At 63.9% G+C, this 26,996-nt stretch overlaps 1 protein-coding gene across 2 annotated transcripts in view; it reads right to left on the bottom strand.

The window, feature by feature from the left end:
- AP2A2 (adaptor related protein complex 2 subunit alpha 2) overlaps positions 1-25,337 on the bottom strand; it is an 85,946-nt gene extending 60,609 nt beyond the window's left edge. For both annotated transcript variants that reach the window (XM_070057148.2, XM_070057177.2), the window contains exon 1: positions 25,141-25,337. In XM_070057148.2, the coding sequence (XP_069913249.1) occupies positions 25,141-25,207 (67 nt within the window). In that variant the 5' untranslated portion in view covers positions 25,208-25,337. The remainder of the gene's footprint in view (positions 1-25,140) is intronic.
- Between the last annotated feature and the right edge of the window lie 1,659 nt (positions 25,338-26,996).

Raw genomic sequence — 26,996 nt, 5'->3', positions numbered from 1 at the left:
CCTGAGTATTTCCTCACAGCACTCCCTCCTCCCTGAGTATTTCCTCACAGTACTCCCTCCTCCCTGAGTATTTCCTCACAGTACTCCCTCCTCCCTGAGTACTTTCTCACAGGCTCCCCCATCCCTGAGTATTTCCTCACAGCACTCCCTCCTCCCTGAGTATTTCCTCACAGCACTCCCTCCTCCCTGAGTAATTCCTCACAGGCTCCCTCCTCCCTGAGTATTTCCTCACAGCACTCCCTCCTCCCTGAGTATTTCCTCACAGTACTCCCTCCTCCCTGAGTATTTCCTCACAGTACTCCCTCCTCCCTGAGTATTTCCTCACAGCACTCCCTCCTCCCTGAGTATTTCCTCACAGCACTCCCTCCTCCCTGAGTATTTCCTCACAGTACTCCCTCCTCCCTGAGTATTTCCTCACAGTACTCCCTCCTCCCTGAGTATTTCCTCACAGCACTCCCTCCTCCCTGAGTATTTCCTCACAGCACTCCCTCCTCCCTGAGTATTTCCTCACAGTACTCCCTCCTCCCTGAGTATTTCCTCACAGTACTCCCTCCTCCCTGAGTATTTCCTCACAGTACTCCCTCCTCCCTGAGTATTTCCTCACAGTACTCCCTCCTCCCTGAGTATTTCCTCACAGTACTCCCTCCTCCCTGAGTATTTCCTCACAGTACTCCCTCCTCCCTGAGTATTTCCTCACAGTACTCCCTCCTCCCTGAGTATTTCCTCACAGGCTCCCTCCTCCCTGAGTATTTCCTCACAGTACTCCCTCCTCCCTGAGTATTTCCTCACAGTACTCCCTCCTCCCTGAGTATTTCCACACAGCACTCCCTCCTCCCTGAGTATTTCCTCACAGCACTCCCTCCTCCCTGAGTATTTCCTCACAGCACTCCCTCCTCCCTGAGTATTTCTTCACAGTACTCCCTCCTCCCTATTTCCTCACAGTACTCCCCCATCCCTGAGTATTTCCTCACAGTACTCCCTCCTCCCTGAGTATTTCCTCACAGCCTCCCTCCTCCCTGAGTATTTCCTCACAGTACTCCCTCCTCCCTGAGTATTTCCTCACAGCCTCCCTCCTCCCTGAGTATTTCCTCACAGGCTCCCCCATCCCTGAGTTTGCTGTGGATTCTGTATACTAGCCCTTTATCAGGTACCTGATTTCAAATACTTCTCTCATCCTTGGGTTTACCTTTTTTTTTTTAATTTTTTAAAGATTTTATTTATTTATTTGAAAGTCAGAGTTACACAGAGAGAGGAGAGGCAGAGGCAGAGAGGGAGAAAGAGATCTTTGATCCGATGGTTCACTCCCCAGTTGGCTGCAACAGCCGGAGCTGTGCTGATCCGAAGTCAGGAGCCAGGAGCTTCCTCCGGGTCTCCCACACAGGTGCAGGGGCCCAAGCACTTGGGCCATCCTCCACTGCCTTCCCGGGCCACAGCAGAGAGCTGGATCGAAGAGGAGCAGCCGGGACTAGAAGCGGCGCCCATATGGGATGCCGGCACTTCAGGCCAGGGCATTAACCCGCTGCGCCACAGCGCCAGCCCCTGATGTTTATTTTCATCTCCCTGAAGGGCAGAGAAAGAGAAAGGCAGACAGAGATAGCTTGCACCTATCTGGTCCTAGAAGCTGGACCAGGTTAAAGCCAGGAGCCAGGACTGCATTCAGGTCTCCCTCAGGAGCGACAGGCACCCAAGCCCTGAAGCCACCACCTGCTGCCTCCCAAGCAGGCGGCTGACTCAGAAGCAGGCAGCCACGACTCAAACGGGCGCCCTGGCACCGGACTCAGGTGTCCCCAGCGGCAGCTGACCCAGCGTGCCACACGCCAGCCAGTGGCGACCGCGTCCTGCTGCTGCCTTACCGGAAATGTCAGGGTAATGTCTTAAAATCATTCTTTTTTTATTTCCATTGTATTTGAAATGCAAAAGAGAGACTGATCTATCCAGTGGTTCACTCCCCAAACGCCTGCAACAGGCGGGGCTAGAACAAACCGAAGCCAGGAGCCCAGAACCCAAGCCTGGTCTCCCATCCGGCGGCAGGCACCCTGCACGTGGGCCAACACTGCGGCTTCCCGAGAGCTTGTGAGCAGGAAGCTGGGTCAGAAGTGGATCCGGGACGCAGACCCAGGGACCCCCCACGGGTGCAGGCGTCCCACGCAGCACCACAGGCCCATCACCTTTCTGCTTTGATATTTTCATTTATTCATTTGGGACCAGGAGAGCTCCCCCCCACCGGTTCACCCCCAAAATATCCACAGTAGCAGGGGCTGGGCCACAGCGAGGCCGGGAGCCGGGAATTCAACCTGGGTCTCCACGTGCTGGCAGGAGCCTGACTGCCCGAGTTCCTGATGCCTCCCCGTCTACACTGCCAGGAGGCTGGGGTCAAACCCAGGCCCTCCAACGTGGGGTGCGAGGTCCTAACCACCAGGCCACTTGTCTCCCTCCTTCCATGCAGGCACGCACAGAGCCAAGCCTCCTCCTGAGCCCTGCTTTCACAGTGCCCTGCGGGTTCTGGTATTTTAATTGGCCTGCAAGCAGTTTTTAGATTTCCCTGTGTTTTCTCCTTTGACTGGCTACTGAGAAAGGTCTATAATTTCCACATATTTATGAATTTCCCGAATTTGCCCTCTTGTCCCTGTCTTCTCATATCATCCCATTAGGGCTAGAGAACATCTTTGTATCATCTCAACCTTTTTAATTTTTAAATATTTATTTAAAATCCAAAGTGACAGAGATACTGGTTCACTCCTCAAATGGCCGCAGTGGCCAGGACTGGAGCAGGCTCACGCCAGGCGCCTGGATTCTACCTGGGTCTCCAACATGCACAGCAGGGGCCCACGGACTTGGGCCATGAGCAGCTGATTCCCAGGCGCACTGGCAGGGAGGCAGGTGGGACACAGAGCAGCCAGGACTTGAACTGGCACTCCAATGCCAGACACCAGCATCGCAGGTGGCGACTACACCAGCTGTGCCCTGACGCTGGCCCCAAATAATTTTTGAAAAAGTAAAATAAAGAATTTCCTCCAGATGGCCCAGGTGCTCGGGCCCCTGCACACACATGGGAGACTCAGAAGAAGCTCCTGGCTCCGGATTGGCGCAGCTCTGGACGTCACGGCCATTTGGAGAGTGAACCAGTAGATGGAAGACCTCTCTCTCTCTCTCTCTCTCTCTCTGGCTCTGCTTCTATCTGTGACTCTTTCAGATAAATAAAATAAATCTTTAAAAAAAAATGTTTCCTCATTCTCAACAAGGGTCCTGACATTCAGTTAGCATCCGGGCCCGCCTCCATGCCGTGTCTCTGCGTCCTCTGCCTCCGTTTCTCAATTCCCCCATCACTGTCTTCTTTTATCTTAGACAAACATTTTTTTAGTGCACTGTGTTAAATCCCTTAGTATTTCTTTTTGTTGTGTTGTTTTCTTAGTGGTTGTCTGGGTGTTGAAATTAGCAACCTAATTTGAAACAACCACTTGGGTTAATAAAAACTTAGGTCCGCACTGTGGCACAGTAGACTGAGCCACACGAGCACCCCATACGAATGCTGGTTCAAGTCCCAGCTGCTCCTCCTCCAATCCAGTTCCCTGCTAATGCACCTGGGAACTCAGCAGAAGATGGCCCATAGATAGGATGGAGCTCCTGGCTCCTGGCTTTGGCCTGTGCAGCCCCAGCCATTGAGGCCATTTGGGGAGTGATCTGGCTTTCTCTCTCTCTCTCTCTCTCTCTCTCTCTCTCTCTCTGTGTGTGATTCTGCTTTTCAATTAAATAAGTAAATCTTTTTTAAAATTTTTTTAAAGAAATTCAGCTCTGGGTAGTTCTGTGCCCCTCTCCTCCCTCGCGCCACTGTCAGACAAAGCACATCTCTATTTACAGGCCCATCAGCACCATTACTTTTAATATCAGTTATTTAACTAGGTTCCGGATGAAAAATGCAGAACACAGACTTGTGAGGATAAATCCATCTGTCAGAGCAAAACCACCGCAGGTGGCCCTGCAGCTAAGGGAGCTCAAGGCCCCAGCACCCATCAGGCCACGCGCTCCTCCGTGGACAGCTCACCTTCTGTGTCTGCGCTCCCCAGACAGGTGTGACCCAGAGGTTTCCTGATTTCATTTTTCAGGGAAGTGTCAATGACAAGCTTCTTTTTTTAAAAGATTTATTTATTAATGTGAAAGGCAGAAATACAAAGAGAGAAGGAGACAGAAAGTTCCTCCATCCACTGGACCACTCCCCAAATGGCCTCAACAGCCAGAGCTGGGCCAGGCCAAAGCCAGGAGCCGGGAGCTTCCTCAGGTCTCCCACGCGGGTGCAGGGGCCCAAGCACTTGGGCCATCCTCTACTGCTTTCCCAGGCCACAGCAGAGAGCTGGATCAGAAGTGGAGCAGCTGGGACTCGAACCAGCGCCCACATGGGATGACAGCTCTGCAGGCGGTGGCTTTACCCACTGCGCCACAGCGCCGGCCTCGGCACACAGAATTCTAACTGGAGCCCTCTTCCTTGCACACTTTGTCTACGTCAGCCCGTGGGGGTCACACAGCCGACCCATTTTCCTCCTGGTGCCTGTAGGAGGGGCATTCCCTCTGCGCCCGTCTTGCCACAGCTTCATCTCACTGAGTTCGGCCTGGGGTCACGACCTTGGACGTGCAGACTGGCGCCCTGGGCGTCTTCCTCTCTGTCACTCCGTGGGGTCCCAGGGTCTCTGAGAGGCTGCTCGCCTTCCTCCCCGGGTCCCTCCCACGCCCCGGGCGGTGCCCTCAGCTGACGCACGTCCAGAGGCCGCCTCAGGTCGGAGCCTGATCAATGCTCTGTTTCTACACTTTCCAACTCCGGAATGTCTACATTTACAATTTCCACCTCTTCATTAACATCCCGACGTGCGAGGTACTGTTCCCCACCTTTCTTTATGCATAGACACGGTCTTCTCCAGCTGCTGGACACCAACAGTCACTCAGGTTTCTGTTGAGGTGGCGCTTGGCACAGCGGGGAGACCCCGAATGGGCGCCCACATCCCAGATGGGAGTGCCAGTACAGGTCCTGACACTGACGCCAGCTCCTTGCGAATGCGCACCCTGCGACGCAGCAGTGACGGCTCTTGCAGTCAGGCCCCTGCACCCACGTGGGAGACCCGGAGGAAGCTCCTGGCTCCCGGCTTCGGCCTGGCCCAGCCCCAGCAGTTGCGGGCATTTGGAAAATGAACCAGCGGATGGAAGATCTCTCCGTCTGCCTCTCTGTCTCATGAATAAATAAATAGATAAATAAATATTTAAATTTCTTGGGGGCTGGTGCTGTGGCACAGCAAGTTAAGCCCATATGGGCGCTGGTTCCAGTCCTGGCTGCTCCACTTCCCACCCAGCTTCCTGCTAATGCACCTAGGAAAGCAGACGATGGCCCAAGACCCTGGGCCCCTGCACCCACCTGGGAGACCCGGAGGAAGCTCCTGGCTCCCGGCTTCAGCCTGGCCCAGCCCCAGCCGCTGCAGCCATTTGGGGAGTGAACCAGCAGAATGAAGATCTCTCCCTTGCTCTCGCTCGCTCGCTCTCTCCTGCTCTCTCCTGCTCTCTCACTCTCTCTCTCTCTCTGTGGGTGACCTCCTCCTGTGTGAGCCGCGCTGCCCCACTGCTTTGTATCTGCTCATTTCCAGCTGAAGTCCGGTGTTTAGGTGACACAACGCGGCAGCTGTGGCAATGGCTCCCCTCCCCAGACTAGTGCTGCGAGGCCTGCACCCCTGCACGCGCAGCTGTGAGCCCGGCCAGGGACGCCCCCCAGACACGACCCTGGACTGTGCACTGGCCAAGGCCCAGCCTGGCACTCAGGCAGGCAGCTGGCCTTGACCCTGACCTCTGATGTGCATGGGCCCTGACAGGTCCTCCCCAGGCACACACGTCCCAGTGCGCGGGGAAGCACCAGGCACACACGTCCCAGTGCCCAGGAGCCCAGTAGGGCTCTTCAAAGCCTGCTGGAGGCGGCTCACTCCTCAGTGTCCCTGTAAGTTCCGGCCGCCGGCAGCCCCTCTCCACCCCCCCACCAGAACCAACTCAAGTGCTGACATAAAACAGTGCCACTGACTTTCCCACAAGAACCCCAAAGCCAGGGCTTCCCCGGAGCAGCCGAGCGAGGGCAGGGGGCAGCACACTGCTCCCGAGAGCTGCGGCCACACAGCCTCAGTGCTCCAGGGAGCCACACGCTCCCGGCTTTCCCAGCCACCTGGGGGTCATCCTGACGGTTTCTCCTTTTTAATTAATTTATTTTATTTATTTGAAGGCAAAGAGACAGAAACAGAAGACAAGATCTCCCATTCACAGGTTCACTCCCCAAACGCCCACAACAACCAGGGCTGCGCAACAGATGGCTGCCCACCTTGGATCCACCCGCAGGCGACCGCCCACCCACCCGCGGGAGACCCGGCGGAGTTCCTTCCCAGCCCTCTGGGGAGCGAAGGAGTGAACCAACAGATGGAAGATCGCGCTCTCTCTCTCACCCTCTGCCTTTCAAATAAATAAATAATCTTTCTTTAAAAAAAAAGTCATAGTTCATCCGTGCCCTGCCTCCACTGTCCCCTGGCCGAGCCCCCCGTGGAGCCCAGGGCCTCAGACACCTCAACGCTGCTCAAGTGCCCTGCTCACAAGGCTGACCCGGCTCAGCCCACGGCGCTGCCGAGGGCCCAATGTCGGGAGCTTGGTCCTGGGTGTGGGGATCTTGAAGAGGCAGGACCCAGTGGTAGGTCATGGCGGGCCACTCCCTAGCCCCTCCCTCCCCAAGTGCCCCCGCCACTGTGGTGAAGCCTGGGCCAGGGCCAAGCCAACGCAGGTGCCGCAGCCCGGAGACCGTGCCAGCCTCAGGGCCTTCATCGCGGCGGCACAAAGCCCACCTCCCCTTGGCCCGGACACCACCTTCTCTGGCGCACTTGTCTAAGATGCCAGACTTAGCTCCGTCTACAAACCACGCCCCACACCCCATCACTGCTGCAGAACCCAGGACAGCGGCACCCGTCTCGTCCCCACGGGACGCTGGGAAGCAGGCAGCTAGCTCTCAGAGCAGCTCAGCCCTGGGCTCACGCCCGCCGCGATGGCGTTCCCACCGCACTCCTGCAGGTGCTCCCTGCAGGCAAAGCCTGCACTCACGTCTGCGTGGCCAGCTTCTCCCGTGGGCGCTGAGCAGCCGGCACCTTCCACCCCGGCCTCCACCTGTCTTCCACACACAAGCCAGGGTCATTGCTTTTCATTCCTTCACTTATTTAAAAGGAAGAGGGAAGGAGAGAGAGAGCGCCCGTGTGCCGGCTCACTCCCCCGACAGCCACTGCAGCCAGGAAGCGGCCCCAGAGGCCAACTGGAGCCGCAGCACAGAGAGGGGAAGGACAGGTGGAAACTGCACCCCGCTGAGCCCAGGCGCTCCAGCCCCAGGCACAGGGAACCACACTGCCTGAGACAGGAAACAAAGCAAGCGGCAGCCGCAGCCGACACAGCACAGAGAAGAGGCTGCGGACGCAGCAGCCTCTCTGCAGAGCACCGCAACCGGGCCGAGGCCCGGGGAAGCGCCATCTCCGGGACGGACCCCGTGCCTCTCAACGCCTCCCCTGGACCACGGCAGCATCGCCTTGCCTTCTGTGCCGCTCGGCAAGAAGACTGCAGACTGGGTAGTTCCAAAGAACAGATCGGTGGGGCTGGCGCGATGCAGCAGCAGGTTAAGCCACCATCTGCGGCACCAGCATCCCATTCGGGCGCCAGTTAAGAGTGCCGGCTGCTCCACTTCCGATCCAGCTCCCTGCTGTGGCCTGGGAAAGCAGTGGAGGATGGCCCAAAGCCCCTGCATCCATGTAGGAGACCCGGATGAAGCCCTGGCTCCTGGCTCCGGCCTGGTGCAGCCCCAGCCATTGCAGCCATTCGGGGAGTGAACCAGCAAATGGAAGACCTCTCTCTCTCTCTCTCTCTCTCAACTATTCCAAATAATAAAGCTTGGAAAAAAAGAGAACAGATTTACTTCTTGGGGCCCTGGAGGCCGGGAAGGTGCAAACTCCCACGGCAGAAGTGGCGGGGCCATGAGTGTGGAGGGGCCAGACTCTCCGTCCCTCAGGAACTCACTCCAGAAGTGCCAGCGGACCCACCCCGCCCGACCAGGATCTGGGGGACTCGTGCAGACCCCAGCAGCCAACACCCATCTGAGCTGTCCAGGCTTCAACACTGGCCCCCACCACTCCTGCTCAATACGGAGCCAGAAAAACCTGACAAAAAGCAAAATCAGCCTGGATCAGACCATTGCCATGCTCCACGCCTCCAAGAACTCCCACAGGCCACACACGTCTGCTTCCACACCCGCCTCTCCACCCTCAACGCCTGCTCTGAGCCGCCCCGCCACACACCTGCACTCCCACCTGGGGGCTCTGCCCCCACTCCTGGGTCGCCTCCACCTCCCCAACGCTGCGAACACCTTCCATAGCCTCTAGCGCTCTTCTCGGTGTTTCGCCTCCATAACGGACACACGCACAGAGACACACGCATGCGTTCTCCTCCACGGGGTAGCCACCGAGTCCCCAGTGCCATAAAACCACAACAGGCACTTGACGCTCCTGCTGAGCAGGAGAATAAATTGACTGTGGATGCCACAGCAGCACCACACTAAACCCTTCTGAAAGCTAATTACGGGGCCGACGTTGCGGTACGGCGGGTAAAGCAGCCACCTGCAGTGCCAGCATCCCATATGGGCACCGGTTCGAGTCCCGGCTGCTCCACTTCCGATCCAGCTCTCTGCTGTGGCCTGGGAAAGCAGTAGAAGATGGCCCAAGTGCTTGGGCCCCTGCACCCGCTTGGGAGACCCAGAGGAAGCTCCTGGCTTCGGATCAGCCCATTATGGCCGTCTGGGGAGTGAACCAGCAGAGAGAAGACCCTGCGCCTCTACCTCTCTTTAACTCTGCCTTTCAAACAAATACATGGATCTTTAAAAAAAATAAATAAAGACTGGGGCCAGCGCTGTGGCACAGCGGGTTGAAGCCCTGGCCTAGGCACCAGCATCCCATATGGGCGCCGGTTCGAGTCCCGGCTGCTCCTCTTCCGATCCAGCTCTCTGCTGTGGCCTGGGAAAGCAGTGGAGGATGGCCAAGTGCTTGGGCCCCTGCACTCACATGGGAGACTGGGAAGAGGCTCTTGGCTCTTGGCTTGGGATCGGCACAGCTCCAGCCATTGCGGCCATCTGGGGAATGAACCAGCAGAACGAAGACCTCTCTCTCTGTCTATAACTCTACCTCTCAAATAAATAAATAAAAATCTTTAAAAAAAAGAAAAATTCCTTGAATACGAGAGGGATACAGGGAACACCATCACCATTCTCAGTGCCTAACTTCTCAGGCAAAAATGAAGACGCCAGGCTCCCAACAGGGCCTCATCTGCTAAGGTAGAGAAGAAAGCGGAGCAGAGCCAGGACCTGACCCAAAGCCCGGGCTCCAAATTTCTTCCCAAACACACACACGCGGCAAAGCACCAGTCACATGGTCTCCTGAGTGGGCACGCAGGGCCAGGGGGCACGGGCACACAGAGGTCAGGGGGGCACAGGCACAGAGGACTGGGGCACACAGAGGTCAGGGGGCACAGGCACAGAAGACAGGGGGCACAGGCACACAGGGGTCAGGGGGCACACAGAGGTCGGGGGGCACGGGTACACAGAGGCCATGGAGGCACAGGCACACAGAGGTCGGGCGGCACAGACACACAGAGGCTAGGGGGCACGAGCACACAGAGGCCATGGGGGCACAGGCACACAGAGGTCGGGCGGCACGGGCACACGAGCACACAGAGGTCAGGGTGGCACAGGCACAGAGGACAGGGGGCACACAGGTCAGGGTGGCACAGGCACAGAGGATAGGGGGCACACAGAGGTCAGGGGGCACACAGAGATCATTAGGGCACGGGCACACAGAGGTCAGGGGGATGGGCACACAGTGGCGGGAAAGCACACAGTGGTAGGGGCACACAGTGGCGGGGGGCATGGGCACACAGTGGTGGGAAGGCACACAGGGGTGGGGGCATGGGCACACAGTGGTGGGAAGGCACACAGGGGTGGGGGCATGGGCACACAGTGGTGGGAAGGCACACAGGGGTGGGGGCATGGGCACACAGTGGTGGGAAGGCACACAGGGGTGGGGGCATGGGCACACAGTGGCGGGGGACACACAGAGGTGGGGGCATGGGCACACTGGCGGGAAGGCACACAGGGGTGGGGGCATGGGCACACAGTGGCGGGGAGGCACACAGAGGTGGGGGGACACACAGTGGCGGGGGACACACAGAGGTGGGGAGCACGGGCACACAGTGGGGGGGCACACGGGGGGGCACACAGTGGCAGGGGCACACAGAGGTGGGGAGGCACACAGTGGCGGGGGGCACACAGAGGTGGGGAGGCACAGTGGCGGGGGGCACACAGAGGTGGGGGGCACACAGTGGTGGGGGGCACACAGAGGTGGGGAGCACGGGCACACAGTGGCGCGGGCACACAGTGGCGAGGGCACACAGAGGTGGGGAGGCACACAGTGGTGGGGGCACACAGAGGTGGGGAGGCACACAGTGGTGGGGGCACACAGAGGTGGGGAGGCACACAGTGGCGAGGGCACACAGAGGTGGGGAGGCACACAGTGGCGGGGGGCACACAGAGGTGGGGAGGCACACAGTGGCGGGGGGCACACAGAGGTGGGGAGGCACAGTGGCGGGGGGCACACAGAGGTGGGGAGGCACACAGTGGTGGGGGCACACAGAGGTGGGGAGGCACAGTGGCGGGGGGCACGGGCACACAGTGGCCAGGGGGGCACACAGTGGCAGGGGCACACAGAGGTGGGGGGGCACACGGGGGGGCACACAGTGGCGAGGGCACACAGAGGTGGGGGGCACACAGTGGTGGGGGGCACACAGAGGTCGGGAGGCACACAGTGGTGGGGGGCACACAGTGGCCAGGGAGGCACACAGTGGCGGGGGGCACACAGAGGTGGGGGGCACACAGTGGCGGGGGCACACAGAGGTGGGGGGCAGGGGCACACAGAGGTCAGGGGCACACAGAGGTGGGGGGTATGGGCACACAGTGGCAGGGGGCACACAGAGGTGGGGAGGCACAGTGGCGGGGGGCACACAGAGGTGGGGGGCAGGGGCACACAGAGGTGGCGAGGCACACAGAGGTGGGGAGGCACACAGTGGCGGGGGGCACACAGAGGTGGGGAGGCACACAGTGGCAGGGGCACACAGAGGTGGGGGGCACACAGTGGCGGGGGCACACAGAGGTGGGGGGCACACAGAGGTCGGGAGGCACACAGTGGCGGAGGGCACACAGTGGCCAGGGAGGCACACAGTGGCGGGGGGCACACAGAGGTGGGGGGCACACAGTGGCGGGGGCACACAGAGGTGGGGGGCAGGGGCACACAGAGGTCGGGGGCACACAGAGGTGGGGGGCATGGGCACACAGTGGCGGGGGGCACACAGAGGTGGGGGGCACACAGTGGCGGGGGCACACAGAGGTGGGGGGCAGGGGCACACAGAGGTCGGGGGCACACAGAGGTGGGGGGCATGGGCACACAGTGGCGGGGGGCACACAGAGGTGGGGGGCACACAGTGGCGGGAGCACACAGAGGTGGGGGGCAGGGGCACACAGAGGTGGGGGGCACACAGTGGCGGGAGCACACAGAGGTGGGGGGCAGGGGCACACAGAGGTGGGGAGGCACACAGTGGTGGGGGACACACAGTGGCAGGGGGCACACAGTGGCAGGGGGCACACAGAGGTGGGGAGCAGGGGCACACAGGTGGCGGGGGGCACACAGAGGTGGGGAGGCACACAGTGGCGGGGGCACACAGAGGTGGGGAGCAGGGGCACACAGGTGGCGGGGGGCACACAGAGGTGGGGAGGCACACAGTGGCAGGGGGCACACAGAGGTGGGGAGCAGGGGCACACAGGTGGCGGGGGGCACACAGAGGTGGGGAGGCACACAGTGGCGGGGGGCACACAGAGGTGGGGAGGCACACAGTGGCGGGGGGCACACAGAGGTGGGGAGGCACACAGTGGCGGGGGGCACACAGAGGTGGGGAGGCACACAGTGGCGGGGGGCACACAGAGGTCGGGGGCACACAGAGGTGGGGGGCATGGGCACACAGTGGCGGGGGGCACACAGAGGTGGGGGGCACACAGTGGTGGGGGGCACACAGAGGTGGGGAGCACGGGCACACAGTGGCACGGGCACACAGTGGCGAGGGCACACAGAGGTGGGGAGGCACACAGTGGTGGGGGGCACACAGAGGTGGGGAGCACGGGCACACAGTGGCGGGGGGCACACAGAGGTGGGGAGGCACACAGTGGTGGGGGGCACACAGTGGCGGGGGCACACAGTGGCGCGGGCACACAGTGGCGAGGGCACACAGAGGTGGGGAGGCACACAGTGGCGGGGGCACACAGAGGTGGGGAGGCACAGTGGCGGGGGGCACACAGAGGTGGGGAGGCACACAGTGGCGGGGGGCACACAGAGGTCGGGGGCACACAGAGGTCAGGGGCACACAGAGGTCGGGGGCACACAGAGGTCGGGGGCACACAGAGGTGGGGAGGCACACAGTGGCGGGGGGCACACAGAGGTGGGGAGGCACACAGTGGTGGGGGGCACACAGTGGCAGGGGGCACACAGAGGTCAGGGGCACACAGAGGTCGGGGGCACACAGAGGTCGGGGGCACACAGAGGTGGGGAGGCACACAGTGGCGGGGGGCACACAGAGGTGGGGAGGCACAGTGGTGGGGGGCACACAGTGGCAGGGGGCACACAGAGGTCAGGGGCACACAGAGGTCGGGGGCACACAGAGGTCGGGGGCACACAGAGGTCGGGGGCACACAGAGGTCGGGGGCACACAGTGGCAGGGGGCACACAGTGGCAGGGGGCACACAGTGGCAGGGGGCACACAGTGGCGGGGGGCACACAGAGGTGGGGAGGCACACAGTGGCGGGGGGCACACAGAGGTCGGGGGGCACACAGAGGTGGGGAGGCACACAGTGGTGGGGGGCACACAGTGGCAGGGGGCACACAGAGGTCAGGGGCACACAGAGGTCGGGGGCACACAGAGGTCGGGGGCACACAGAGGTGGGGAGGCACACAGAGGTGGGGAGGCACACAGTGGCGGGGGGCACACAGAGGTCAGGGGCACACAGAGGTCGGGGGCACACAGAGGTCGGGGGCACACAGAGGTCAGGGGCACACAGTGGCAGGGGGCACACAGTGGCGGGGGCACACAGTGGCGGGGGCACACAGAGGTCAGGGGCACACAGAGGTCGGGGGCACACAGAGGTCGGGGGCACACAGAGGTCAGGGGCACACAGTGGCAGGGGGCACACAGTGGCGGGGGCACACAGAGGTCAGGGGCACACAGTGGCAGGGGGCACACAGTGGCGGGGGCACACAGAGGTCAGGGGCACACAGAGGTCGGGGGCACACAGAGGTCGGGGGCACACAGAGGTCGGGGGCACACAGTGGCGGAGGGCACACAGTGGCGGGGGCACACAGTGGCGGGGGCACACAGAGGTCAGGGGCACACAGAGGTCGGGGGCACACAGAGGTCGGGGGCACACAGAGGTCAGGGGCACACAGAGGTCGGGGGCACACAGAGGTCGGGGGCACACAGAGGTCGGGGGCACACAGAGGTCAGGGGCACACAGAGGTCGGGGGCACACAGTGGCGGGGGCACACAGAGGTCGGGGGCACACAGTGGCGGGGGGCACACAGAGGTCGGGGGGCACACAGAGGTCGGGGGCACACAGTGGCGGGGGCACACAGTGGCGGGGGCACACAGAGGTCGGGGGCACACAGTGGCGGGGGCACACAGTGGCGGGGGCACACAGAGGTCGGGGGCACACAGTGGCAGGGGGCACACAGAGGTCAGGGGCACACAGAGGTCGGGGGCACACAGTGGCGGGGGCACACAGAGGTCGGGGGGCACACAGAGGTCGGGGGCACACAGAGGTCGGGGGCACACAGAGGTCGGGGGCACACAGAGGTCGGGGGCACACAGTGGCGGGGGCACACAGAGGTCGGGGGCACACAGTGGCCTCCAGCTCTGCCAGGCGCCCTCTCCTCTGGGCACAGCACTGCCCCTGAAAACCCTGCAGCACCCCAGCGCCACCACTGCCCCCGGCCACGGAAGCCGTCACGACAAGGCCTGCAGACGCGCGTGGGCCTGGACTGGCCTCTCTGCCAGCACAGCAGGAGGGCCAGCCAGCAGCAGCAGGCCGGGCAGCCCGGGACCCCGCCCACCTGTGCCCCTCCCCCCCACTCTTCTCCAGCCTTCCCTGTGCGCATGGCCCAGCCCCCAGAGCCCGCCTCTGGCCTTATCAGGGCCTCACTCCTGCTCGCTTGACACCCCGGCCCCCACCCACCCTGGGGTTCTCACTGCAGCCAGCGCCAGGGAACTCACTTCCACAGTCTACACCCAAGACAACACGCGGCCGGCTAGAGGCTGCCTGTCTCTGCTTGTTCAGTGAGTGTCATTCGAGTTATTCTCCTTCAACCGGGGAGTTGTTTAGTTTATTCCACCTGCACCGGGAGCTGACGGAGGCCATCCAACTCCACTCACAGTCAGAACTAACCCTCAGTGCTGAGTGAGCCAGCCCGGACCGGGCGCCCGCAAGGCCAGAGGTGGGACAGCCACGTGCCAGGCTCTGCGGGGAGGGGGCTCCATCAGACACCTCCCCACACACAGGCGCGCTCGCTGCAGAGGCCACACGCACCTCCCTCTGCCGCCCCCACAACCCCCACCCCCGGCCAGGGAGCTCCTGTCTCTCCAGCACCTGCCAGGGAGGACAGCACACGCGCTGCACACAGCCCCCTGCGCGAGCCAGGGACCACGCCCCCTTCTCCAAGCCCCAGCACCGCAGTAACAGGCCTGACCCACCCCCACCACAGTCCTGAGGCGGGGGAGGGCACCACGGACCGCCACTCAGGACGCCAAGGAAGCCGGCTGCGTCCCTGCCCCGCCTCGATGTGCCCAGGAGGCAGGGTGACGGCTCAGGAACTGGGTCCCTGGCGCTCACATGAGGGACCCAAACAGAGTCCCGGCTCCAGGCTTCGCCTGGCCCAGCCCTGGCTGCTCGGGCATCTGGGAAGTGAACCAGCAGGTGGAAGCTCGCTCGCTCTCTCTCTCTCTCTCTCTCTCTCTCTCTCTGTCTCTTTCTCACTCACTCTGTCCTTAAATAAATTAAACCGGGGGGGGGGGGTGCCCTGAGGCCAAATCTTTCCCAACCTGGAAACCGTACAGTCCTTAAAGCTCTCGGGATTCAAGCGAGGGGAGGGCGGCCCCACGCCCCACACCGACCAGGCTGCCAGGACCCCAGCTCAGAAGCGTGCACATCAGTGCAAACCTCCCCCCAACGCCCCCACTGCAGGGACGGCAACCTTCTTTCCCACACACAGCCTCCCGGCCGGGGGGGGGGAGGGGGGGGCGCGGGGAGCGTGCCAGGCAGCAGGGCTCCCGCCCTCGGGAACCTCTGTGAGGGGCGTGGTGTTCCGAGAAGCCCCGCCCTGCGGCTCCTGTCTTGAGAGCACGGGCCAGGCGTGAGTCAAAGGAAAGCGTGCTGGCAGGCAGACGGTTCAGGCTGGCGGCCTGGTCTGCGGCCGAGACGGCAAGATGCGCCCCAACAAGGAAGCCTCTGCGGACTCCATGGCGCTTTGCTTTTGCTTTTTTTTTTTTTTCCCAAGATTCACTTATTTATCTGGAAGACAGAGTTACAGAGAGCCAGGGGCAGAGGCAGAGAGAGAGAGAGAGAGAGAGAGAGAGAGAGAGAGTCTTCCATCCGCTGGTTCACTTCCCAAATGGTCGTAAAGGCCGGAGCTGGGCGACCTGAAGCCAGGAGCGTCCTCCAGGTCTCCCACGCGGGTGCAGGGGCCCAAGCACTGGGCCATCTTCTGCTGCTTTCCCAGGCCACAGCAGGGAGCTGGATGGGAAGCGGAGCAGCCAGGACTCGAACCAGCGCCCATAAGGGGTGACGGCACTGCAGGCGGCGGCTTTACCTGTTGTGCCACAGCGCCGGCCCGGCTGATCTGCTTTTCACTTCCACACGGGAAAATCAAAAATCAACTTCAAGTTTACTTTTTACATGGATGTTTAAGCAAAATCTAAGTTTTTGTGTTCAGTTTCAGTGTCCATTTTATAATTCAGAGCCACTAGAAGTTTTATGAACAAATAAACTCTTTTAAACTTCAGTCAGGGGTTCCGGTTTCAAAAACTTAACACAAACAAAGGAGCCACGTCCTGTATCCATGAGGACTGAGGCGGAGAGGCCTGGGCCGCTACACACCAGCCCTGTCCCCACACCCTGCTGCACACGGCCCTGTCCCCACACCCTGCTGCACACGGCCCTGTCCCCACACCCTGCTGCACACGGCCCTGTCCCACACCCTGCTGCACACGGCCCTGTCCCCACACCCTGCTGCACACTGCCCTGTCCCCACACCCTGCTGCACACGGCCCTGTCCCCACACCCTGCTGCACACGGCCCTGTCCCCACACCCTGCTGCACACGGCCCTGTCCCACACCCTGCTGCACACGGCCCTGTCCCCACACCCTGCTGCACACTGCCCTGTCCCCACACCCTGCTGTACACGGCCCTGTCCCCACACGCTGCTGCACACGGCCCTGTCCCCACACCCTGCTGCACACGGCCCTGTCCCCACACCCTGCTGCACACGGCCCTGTCCCACACCCTGCTGCACACGGCCCTGTCCCCACACCCTGCTGCACACTGCCCTGTCCCCACACCCTGCTGTACACTGCCCTGTCCCCACACCCTGCTGCACACGGCCCTGTCCCCACACCCTGCTGCACACGGCCCTGTCCCCACACCCTGCTGCACACGGCCCTGTCCCACACCCTGCTGCACACTGCCCTGTCCCCACACCCTGCTGCACACGGCCCTGTCCCCACACCCTGCTGCACACGGCCCTGTCCCCCACACCCTGCTGCACACTGCCCTGTCCCCACACCCTGCTGGTGGCACTCCCCACCCTCTCCCCTCATCCCGCACCTCAGGGATCACAGCTAACAGCTCTGGGCACAGGGACGGTGGGCAGCGCTTCCTGTCTGGCCGCACACTGGGGTCTCACAAGGCCTCGGACCCCATCCCAGCACCGTCACCGGGACTCTCCAGGCCTGGGTCACGTCTGGGTGGACCCATCGTGCGCTGAGAACACCTAACCTCTGAAGCACCCAGCTCAGCGCACAGCAGGCTGCAGTCGGCATGCGACCCCAGGGCGGGGGCTGACTCAGCCGCCCACAGGCTGCAGCGCCAGCCTGCAAAGCACACGTGGCTTTTGCAAACTGCCAACTCCAGAAGTCTCAAGTCGGATCCCTGCACCCTGGAGGCTGTTTCCCCAACACCATCGCGCCGGCACGCCCGGCGGGCGCAGTGCGTGTGGTCCTGCTACACTCGGCTCTCCTCACACGCGTCACCTCGCAAAGGCACAGGGAAGTCCAGGAGCACCTGCCTGGTTTTCCCAATGTCGGCACTTGCTTCTCTTTTTCTTGGAGTCCTCTGCTTGAACGTGATGCCCCTCTACAGAACCGTGTGAGTGAAAAGCCAACCACAAAAGCTCTAGGCACTGGCCTGGCCGTCAAGAGACCGGGTGAGGGGCGGGAACTCTGGCACAGGGGTGAAGCCCCGCCACGCGTGCTGGCGTCTCCCAGCAGGGTGCCTGGTGCAGTCCGGTACTTCTAGGCACACCTGGGAGGCAGGTGACGGCTCCAGGCCTTGGGTCCCTGCGACCCAGGCGGGAAACCGGACTGGAGCTCCTGACTCTGACCCCCACCCAGCCCAGTCCTGACTCCCGCAGGCACCTGAGGATGACCCAGTGGATATCTGGGGCTTATCCTGTGTCTGTCTCTTTTTCTCTCTGCATTTCAAATAAAAATAAATATATAAACTTTCGTTAAGGTTGAGGTCAGCGCTGTGGTGTAGCAGGTAAAGCCACTGCCTGCAGCATCCCATAGGAGCACCGGTTCAAGTCCTGGCTACTCCACTTCCAATCCAGCTCTCCGCTATGGCCTGGGAAAGCAGCAGCCCAAGTCCTTGGGCCCCTGCACCCGCGTGGGAGACCCAGGGGAAGCTCCTGGCTCCTGGCTTCAGCCTGGCCCATCTCTGGCCATTGTGGCCTTTTGGGGAGTGAACCAGCGGATGGAAGACCTCTCTCTCCCTCTCTCTGTCTCTACCTCTCTGTAACTCTGCTTTTCAAATAAATAAATAAATCTTTCAAAAATTTTTTTGCTAAGGTCACACAACTGCATTTATACGACAACCGTGAGATGAGAACAGACCAGCAGCTGCCGGCAGCAGTGGCAGGCGCGACTTCAGGGGCAGCAGAGGCAGCTGTGCGGATGTGACAGTCTGTGTCCTGACGGGGGGACCGCACGAGGCCACCTGTACTAACACCGCATGGAATACACACACACGTGTGCACACATGCGACTGTGAGCGTACACGCGTGCTCGCACATGCGCACACATAAGATCAGTGGAATCTGAGTGGACCAGTGGTTTGCACCCAGGTCAGCTTCCTGCTGTCGAATCCACCCCACAGTCACACAAGACGGCCACAGGAAAGGTGGGCGAAGGATGCCAGAACCTCCCTGATTTTTTTGCGACTTCGTGAGAATCTTTAATTATTTCAAAATAAAGAATTATTTATAGAGGCTGGAGTGGTGGCACAACAAGTTAAGTCACTGCCTGCAGTGCCGGCATCCCATATGGGTGCCAGTTCGAGTCCCGGCTGCTCCACTTTCAATCCAGCTCTCTGCTGTGGCCTGGGAAAGCAGTGGACGATGGCCCAGGTCCTTGGGCCCCTGCACCTGCATGGGAGACCCCGAGGAAGCTCCTGGCCCAGCCCTGGACACTGTGGCCATCTGGGGAGTGAACCAGTGGATGGAAGACCTCTCTCTGTCTCTTCCTATGTTAACTCTTTCTTTCAAATGAATAATTTTTTAAGAAAAAGGAAAAAAAGAATTATTTTAAAACTGGGATTAAATAAAAAGACTACAACTTTCTTTAAACGGTCATTTAGAAAGGCAGGCGAGGAGTGGGTGCTTGGTGCAATGGTTAAGACACCACTTGGACACAGGTACCCTCCGCCCCGTGTGTGGGTTCAAGTCCCAGCTCCACTTCCAATGGCAGCGTCCTGCTCATGGGCACCACGGGACGCAGCAGGGGGCGGCCCAAGCGCCGGGGCCCCTCCCACCCACGTGGGAGACCTGGATGGAGCCCCCCCCCCCCCCGCTGCCGGTTTCAGAATGACCCAGCCCAGCGGCTGCAGGCACATGGGGGTGAACCAGTGGATGGAGGTCAACCTTCCCCTCCCCACTCTGTCTTAAATTAACACTTAGAATCTTTAAAAAGAAAGAAAACAGGGCCGGCGCCGTGGCTCAATAGGCTAAATCCTCCGCCTGCGGCGCCGGCACACCGGGTTCTAGTCCTGGTCGGGGTGCCGGATTCTGTCCGGGTTGCCCCTCTTCCAGGCCAGCTCTCTGCTGTGGCCAGGGAGTGCAGTGGAGGATGGCCCAAGTGCTTGGGCCCTGCACCCCATGGGAGACCAGGAGAAGCACCTGGCTCCTGCCATCGGATCAGCGCGGTGCGCTGGCCGCAGCAGCCGTTTGGAGGGTGAACCAACGGCAAAGGAAGACTTTTCTTTCTGTCTCTCTTTCTCTCTCACTGTCTGACTCTGCCTGTCAAAAAGAAAGAGAGACAACCGTGTAAGTCTCCACACGGTCACATCAGGCAAGTCCGGAGCCCCTCAGCTGCAGCCGATCAGAGAGGATCGAGCGAGTTCACCGGCCCTGAGCCCCAGGAGCTGCGGGCTCGAGTGGCACACGCCAGGGCCCCTCTCGGGCTGGGTGGACGCACTGCTCCCGTGCTGGGAGCCGGGACGCGCCTGCACACCGGGCAGCCCCGCTCCCATGCCCCCTGGCTGCATCCCCACCGCCCTGGGGCTGCACTGGACCGAGGTCTTCAGAGCGGACACGGCAGGAAGCAGTCCAAAAGGCAAGGGAGCCGCCAACTGGCTTCAGTGACTCCAGGCCAAACGCTCCACTCACCCCACGGCGTCCACTCACCCCACGGTGTCCACTCACCCCACGGCGTCCACTCACCCCACGGCGTCCACTCACCCCACGGCGTCCACTCACCCCACGGCGTCCACTCACCCCACGGTGTCCACTCACCCCACGGCGTCCACTCACCCCACGGTGTCGACTCACCCCACGGCGTCCACTCACCCCACGGCGTCCACTCACCCCACGGCGTCCTCTCACCCCACGGCGTCCACTCACCCCACGGCGTCCACTCACCCCACGGCGTCCACTCACCCCACGGCGTCCACTCACCCCACGGCGTCCACTCACCCCACGGTGTCCACTCACCCCACGGCGTCCATTCACCCCACGGTGTCGACTCACCCCACGGCGTCCACTCACCCCACGGCGTCCACTCACCCCACGGCGTCCTCTCACCCCACGGCGTCCACTCACCCCACGGCGTCCACTCACCCCACGGCGTCCACTCACCCCACGGCGTCCACTCACCCCCCACGGCGTCCACTCACCCCACGGTGTCCACTCACCCCACGGCGTCCTCTCACCCCACGGCGTCCTCTCACCCCACGGCGTCCTCTCACCCCACGGCGTCCACTCACCCCCCACGGCGTCCACTCACCCCACGGCGTCCACTCACCCCACGGCGTCCACTCACCCCACGGCGTCCACTCACCCCACGGCGTCCACTCACCCCACGGCGTCCTCTCACCCCACGGCGTCCTCTCACCCCACGGCGTCCACTCACCCCACGGCGTCCTCTCACCCCACGGCGTCCTCTCACCCCACGGCGTCCACTCACCCCACGGCGTCCACTCACCCCCCACGGCGTCCACTCACCCCACGGCGTCCACTCACCCCACGGCGTCCACTCACCCCACGGCGTCCACTCACCCCACGGCGTCCACTCACCACCCACGGCGTCCACTCACCCCACGGCGTCCACTCACCCCACAGTGTCGACTCACCCCACGGCGTCCACTCACCCCACGGCACCCACTCACCCCACGGCGTCCACTCACCCCACGGCGTCCACTCACCCCACGGCGTCCACTCACCCCACGGCGTCCACTCACCCCACGGCGTCCACTCACCCCACGGCGTCCACTCACCCCACGGCGTCCACTCACCCCACGGCGTCCACTCACCCCCCACGGTGTCCACTCACCCCACGGTGTCCACTCACCCCACGGTGTCGACTCACCCCACGGCGTCCACTCACCCCACGGCGTCCACTCACCCCACGGCGTCCACTCACCCCACGGTGTCCACTCACCCCACGGCGTCCACTCACCCCACGGTGTCCACTCACCCCACGGCGTCCACTCACCCCACGGTGTCCACTCACCCCACGGCGTCCACTCACCCCACGGTGTCCACTCACCCCACGGCGTCCACTCACCCCCCACGGTGTCCACTCACCCCACGGTGTCCACTCACCCCCACAGCGTCCACTCACCCCACGGCATCCACTCACCCCACGGCGTCCACTCACCCCACGGCGTCCACTCACCCCACGGTGTCCACTCACCCCACGGTGTCCACTCACCCCACGGCGTCCTCTCACCCCACGGCATCCACTCACCCCACAGTGTCCACTCACCCCCATGGCATCCACTCACCCCACGGTGTCCACTCACCCCACGGCGTCCACTCACCCCACGGCGTCCACTCACCCCACGGTGTCCACTCACCCCACGGCGTCCTCTCACCCCACGGTGTCCACTCACTCCACGGTGTCCACTCACCCCACGGCGTCCACTCACCCCACGGCGTCCACTCACCCCACGGTGTCCACTCACCCCACAGCATCCACTCACCCCACGGTGTCCACTCACTCCACGGTGTCCACTCACCCCACGGCGTCCACTCACCCCACGGTGTCCACTCACTCCACGGTGTCCACTCACCCCCACGGCGTCCACTCACCCCACGGCGTCCACTCACCCCACAGTGTCGACTCACCCCACGGCGTCCACTCACCCCATGGCGTCCACTCACCCCACGGCACCCACTCACCCCACGGCGTCCACTCACCCCACGGTGTCCACTCACCCCACGGTGTCCACTCACCCCACAGCATCCACTCACCCCACGGCGTCCACTCACCCCACGGCGTCCACTCACCCCACGGCGTCCACTCACCCCCACGGTGTCCACTCATCCCACGGCGTCCACTCACCCCACGGCGTCCACTCACCCCACGGTGTCCACTCACCCCCACGGCGTCCACTCACCCCACGGCGTCCACTCACCCCCACGGCGTCCACTCACCCCACGGCGTCCACTCACCCCACGGCGTCCACTCACCCCACGGTGTCCACTCACCCCCACGGCGTCCACTCACCCCACGGTGTCCACTCACCCCCACGGCGTCCACTCACCCCACGGCGTCCACTCACCCCACGGTGTCCACTCACCCCACGGCGTCCACTCACCCCACGGCGTCCACTCACCCCACGGCGTCCACTCACCCCCACGGCGTCCACTCACCCCACGGTGTCCACTCACCCCCACAGTGTCGACTCACCCCACGGCGTCCACTCACCCCACGGCGTCCACTCACCCCACGGTGTCCACTCACCCCACGGCGTCCACTCACCCCCCATGGCACCCACTCACCCCCATGGCATCCACTCACCCCACGGTGTCCACTCACCCCACGGCGTCCTCTCACCCCACGGCGTCCACTCACCCCCACGGCGTCCACTCACCCCACGGCGTCCACTCACCCCACGGCGTCCTCTCACCACCCACGGCGTCCACTCACCCCACGGCGTCCACTCACCCCACAGCGTCCACTCACCCCACGGCGTCCTCTCACCCCCCACGTCACCCACTCACCCCACGGCGTCCACTCACCCCCATGGCGTCCACTCACCCCACGGCGTCCACTCACCCCCACGGCGTCCACTCACCCCACGGCGTCCTCTCACCACCCACGGCGTCCACTCACCCCACGGCGTCCACTCACCCCACAGCGTCCACTCACCCCACGGCGTCCTCTCACCCCCCACGTCACCCACTCACCCCACAGCGTCCACTCACCCCACGGCGTCCTCTCACCCCCCACGTCACCCACTCACCCCACGGCGTCCACTCACCCCACGGCGTCCACTCACCCCCCACGGCGTCCACTCACCCCCCACGGCGTCCACTCAGCCACCATGGCGTCCACTCACCCCTCCGAGGTATCCACTCACCCCCACCGTGGCGTCCACTTGCCTCCCCTCTGGGCCTGGCTCCGCATCACTGACCCCCACCACAGGAAACAGGATCCACACAAAATCAGCGGGGCTGGCCCAGGGGCAGCAGTGACCCCTCACCTGACACACGGGGCGGAGTCAGACGGGCTGCGGCCCCGGCTCACGCTGCGAAGGCTCCTCCCACATCCTGGCTCCTGACTGAAGTGCCCTTTGGACAAAGCCAGCCCAGGACCTCCCCTAGCGAGGGCTTCCCAGCGCCGGCTGCAGGCCCGGCCCCACCACCCAGGACGAAGCCGCGTGGCGCACGGACCCTGCCCCCGGGGAGGCCTCGGCCCATCTGCAGGCAGCCCCCCAGGGGTCCCACCCTGGGGTCTCTCCCACAGGGACCCGGCCCCCTCTGCTGGCAGCCGCCCCCCCCAGGGGTCCCACCCTGGGGTCTCTCCCACAGGGACCTGACCCCCGTCTGCAGGCAGCCCCCCCCCAGGGGTCTCATCCTGGGGTCTCTCCCACAGGGACCTGACCCCCGTCTGCAGGCAGCCCCCCCCAGGGGTCCCACCCTGGGTCTCTCCCACAGGGACCCGGCCCCCTCTGCTGGCAGCCGCCCCCCCAGGGGTCCCACCCTGGGGTCTCTCCCACAGGGACCCGGCCCCCGTCTGCAGGCAGCCCCCCCCCAGGGGTCCCACCCTGGGGTCTCTCCCACAGGGACCTGACCCCCGTCTGCAGGCAGCCCCCCCCAGGGGTCCCACCCTGGGGTCTCTCCCACAGGGACCTGACCCCCGTCTGCAGGCAGCCCCCCCCAGGGGTCCCACCCTGGGGTCTCTCCCACAGGGACCCGGCCCCCGTCTGCTGGCAGCCCCCCCCCAGGGGTCCCACCCTGGGGTCTCTCCCACAGGGACCTGACCCCCGTCTGCAGGCAGCCCCCCCCAGGGGTCCCACCCTGGGGTCTCTCCCACAGGGACCCGGCCCCCGTCTGCTGGCAGCCCCCCCAGGGGTCCCACCCTGGGGTCTCTTCAGTGCTGCCCCTCGGCCGACACCTGTCAACGTGCAGACCCAGTTCTGGTCATCACAGCACGGATGACCGGGCCCCGGACGTCAGGCAGCTGACGCGGGAAGCCTGGTCTACGCAGCCAGCCAGCCACGGCTCACCCAGGACTCAGCTCCGCCGCGCGATTCTCCCAGACATGGCAGCTAAGGCCGGGGGCGAGGCCGAGGCCTCCGCCCGCCCAGGGGTCCCTCCCGGGCTGCACACACCTGCCCCCGCCCCTGTCCCAGGGGTGACTCCGGGCCTCGCGGGGCGGGGCGGGTCCGGCCTCCCGCTGCCCCCAGGGGTGAGGGTCACGCTGCACAAGAACGCGCTTCCACCTCCCCGCACCGAGTCAGAACCCGGGCCGGGGTCCCTGCCTCCCCAGGGGGCCGCCCCCGGCCCGCGGCCCCTCCCGCCCCGAGGGGGCATTCCTGAGGCCGAAGCCGGCCCGCTCCTGCCCGCCGCCCGGCCCCGGGGGATGAGTCAGTGCAGCCGCAGCGGGCGAGCGCGCCAGCCCCCGGACCCCTGGCTTCGGAAATCCGCGCACTTTGGGAAGCGCTGGGTTAAAAGCTCCATTACTAGAAAGAGCGAGATGACATCATGCCGGGGAGGGGCGCCTGGGCCAGAACCCCCCCGCCGCCGGCGCTGCCACGACGCCCCGCGCCCCCAGACCCCCGCGCCGCCGGCCCCCCGCCCAGCCCCGGCGCCCGCCCCCTCCCCGCCTGCCAGATCTGCACCCCCCGGCTCCCGCCCCGCCCCGCGCCCGCGCCCCGGCCCCCCGGCCGCCGCCCCCACGGACCTGGGGCTCGCCCACCCCCACCCCGCCACAGGCCCGGCCCCGCGCCCGCGGCCACTCACAGTTGCGGATGTCGGAGATGAAGACCGCCAGGCCCCGCATCCCGTCCCCCTTGGACACGGCCGGCATCTTCGGGCCTGGGAGCGGCCTCGGCGGGCGGGCCGGGGAGCAGCAGCGCGGGGCGCGGGCGCCTGACCGCCGCCGAGCAGCAGCCGCCTCAGGCTCCGAGCGCCGCTGGCTGGGCCGCGCGCACGCACGCACGACGCTCGCGCCGGCGCGCGCTCGCACGGCGCGAGGACGAGCACGTCGGGGCGGCCCGGGGCGCCCCCTGGCGGCGGAGGCCGTAGGGGCGGCGGGGGTTCGCGTCCCGGGGCCGGCGCTCACGGGGTTGCCCCTCCCCCCGGGGGTAGGGCCTGGCTCGTTGCGGTGGTGCCTGCTGGCGGGGGTCTCTGGCCCCGGGTGTGGGCCTCCCGTGGCGCCTCGCTCCCAGGTCTCCGTTTTTCTAAGTTCCTAGAGTTGTGAATGCATTAACACGGACAATGGCCCGGCCCTACCCAGGAGGGGCCCAGATCCTGTCGCTGGTGGAGCCGGCCCCTGGCGGAAGCTGGGGCCATGGGCTTCAACCTTTGGCTGTTCCTGGCCCCAGTGAGGAAATCCTCCCCCCGCCCAGGATCCTGAGATTGTAGGATTAGCCTGCCCCTCCCCAGGCCTCAGGGGGCCAGGGCCCAGGGCTCCTGCCGCTTCTGAGCTGGGAGCAGGGGGACACACACCACCCCGACCCAGCCTCTCCTTTAGAAACAAGCCCCTGTCCCCAGGGAGTCCATGGCGGGGGCAGACTGTCCTTCTCAGGGGCTGTGCGGGACCTGTGTCTGGAACTGGCCCAAACCCACCAGGGAGGCCTCTGTCCCCGCCCCAGCCCACCCAAACCTGCCTGCAGGAGGGCCAAGCAGCCCCCAGGAGTGGGAAGCCAGGCCCACCTGCGGGGGAGGGGCTGAGAGCCTGGTGGGGTGCAGATCCACAGGGTGCTGAGGGCACACACAGGTGAGCCAGCCTCCCAGGCCGAGGAGGGGAGGCTCATGGAGCCCCCACGGCCACACCAGCACCCCTCATGGCCAGGGGACATTTCTCCTTTATCCCGTCCCCTCCAGCAGGACACCTCTGTGCCGTGACCCAAGAAGCACCAGGGCCCTGGACCCAGGCCGTGTCTGTGCCGAATGAGGGGTCCCGGGCTGTGCTTGGTGGGCTCCCGGCCCCGGGGGCCTGACGCATGACAGTCCCCAGGACCCAGACAGGCGTCCCTCCTGGGCCCTCACAGGACAGGGCGCTGTGGGCGAGCCTGCCCGGGCTTCTCCCAGGAGGCACTGGAACTGGGCAGTGTGGCCTCGGGGGTCCCTGCAGGCATGCCCCTGCCTGGGGGGAGGAGCGTGACCCTTCACCCTCCCCTGGCTTCTTCCAGCCCAGCCCCGGCCGCTCCTCAGCCTCTGGCCGCGGGCAGTGCTTGGAAAGGGTTCGTCAGTCCCAGGAATTGGTGGCGGGGGAGGGGCTGGGAGCCGGGCAGGGTGCTGGGTGCGCAGGTGAGCCAGCCTCCCAGGCCGAGGGCTCTGCACGGGCGGGTCACCGCCTCACCTGCCCCGGCTGAACCTGCTCAGACCCCCCGTCGGCCATACACACCACCCGGGGTCTCCTTGCCATCGTCTCTGCAGTGGGCCACGTGTGCCAACCCTTCCAGGAAGCTGGGTTGGCGACGTGGCCTGGGTGTAGACGGGGCCCGGAGCCCCTGAGTAGCAGACCTCAGGCACCCCGTCGTCACCTGGGAAAGCCAGGCTCTGGGAACCGAGAGTCCCCTGCCATGGACAGTGCACAGGGCGAGAGGAATATTCCAGAACACTGATGGACTACGTGGGGGTGCCCGAGGAGG

Source organism: Oryctolagus cuniculus, chromosome 1 (assembly GCF_051225735.1).
Source record: "Oryctolagus cuniculus isolate XC-2025 breed Fujian yellow rabbit chromosome 1, ASM5122573v1, whole genome shotgun sequence".
Lineage (NCBI taxonomy): Eukaryota > Metazoa > Chordata > Mammalia > Lagomorpha > Leporidae > Oryctolagus > Oryctolagus cuniculus.
This window is presented reverse-complemented; position numbering and strand designations above follow the sequence as displayed.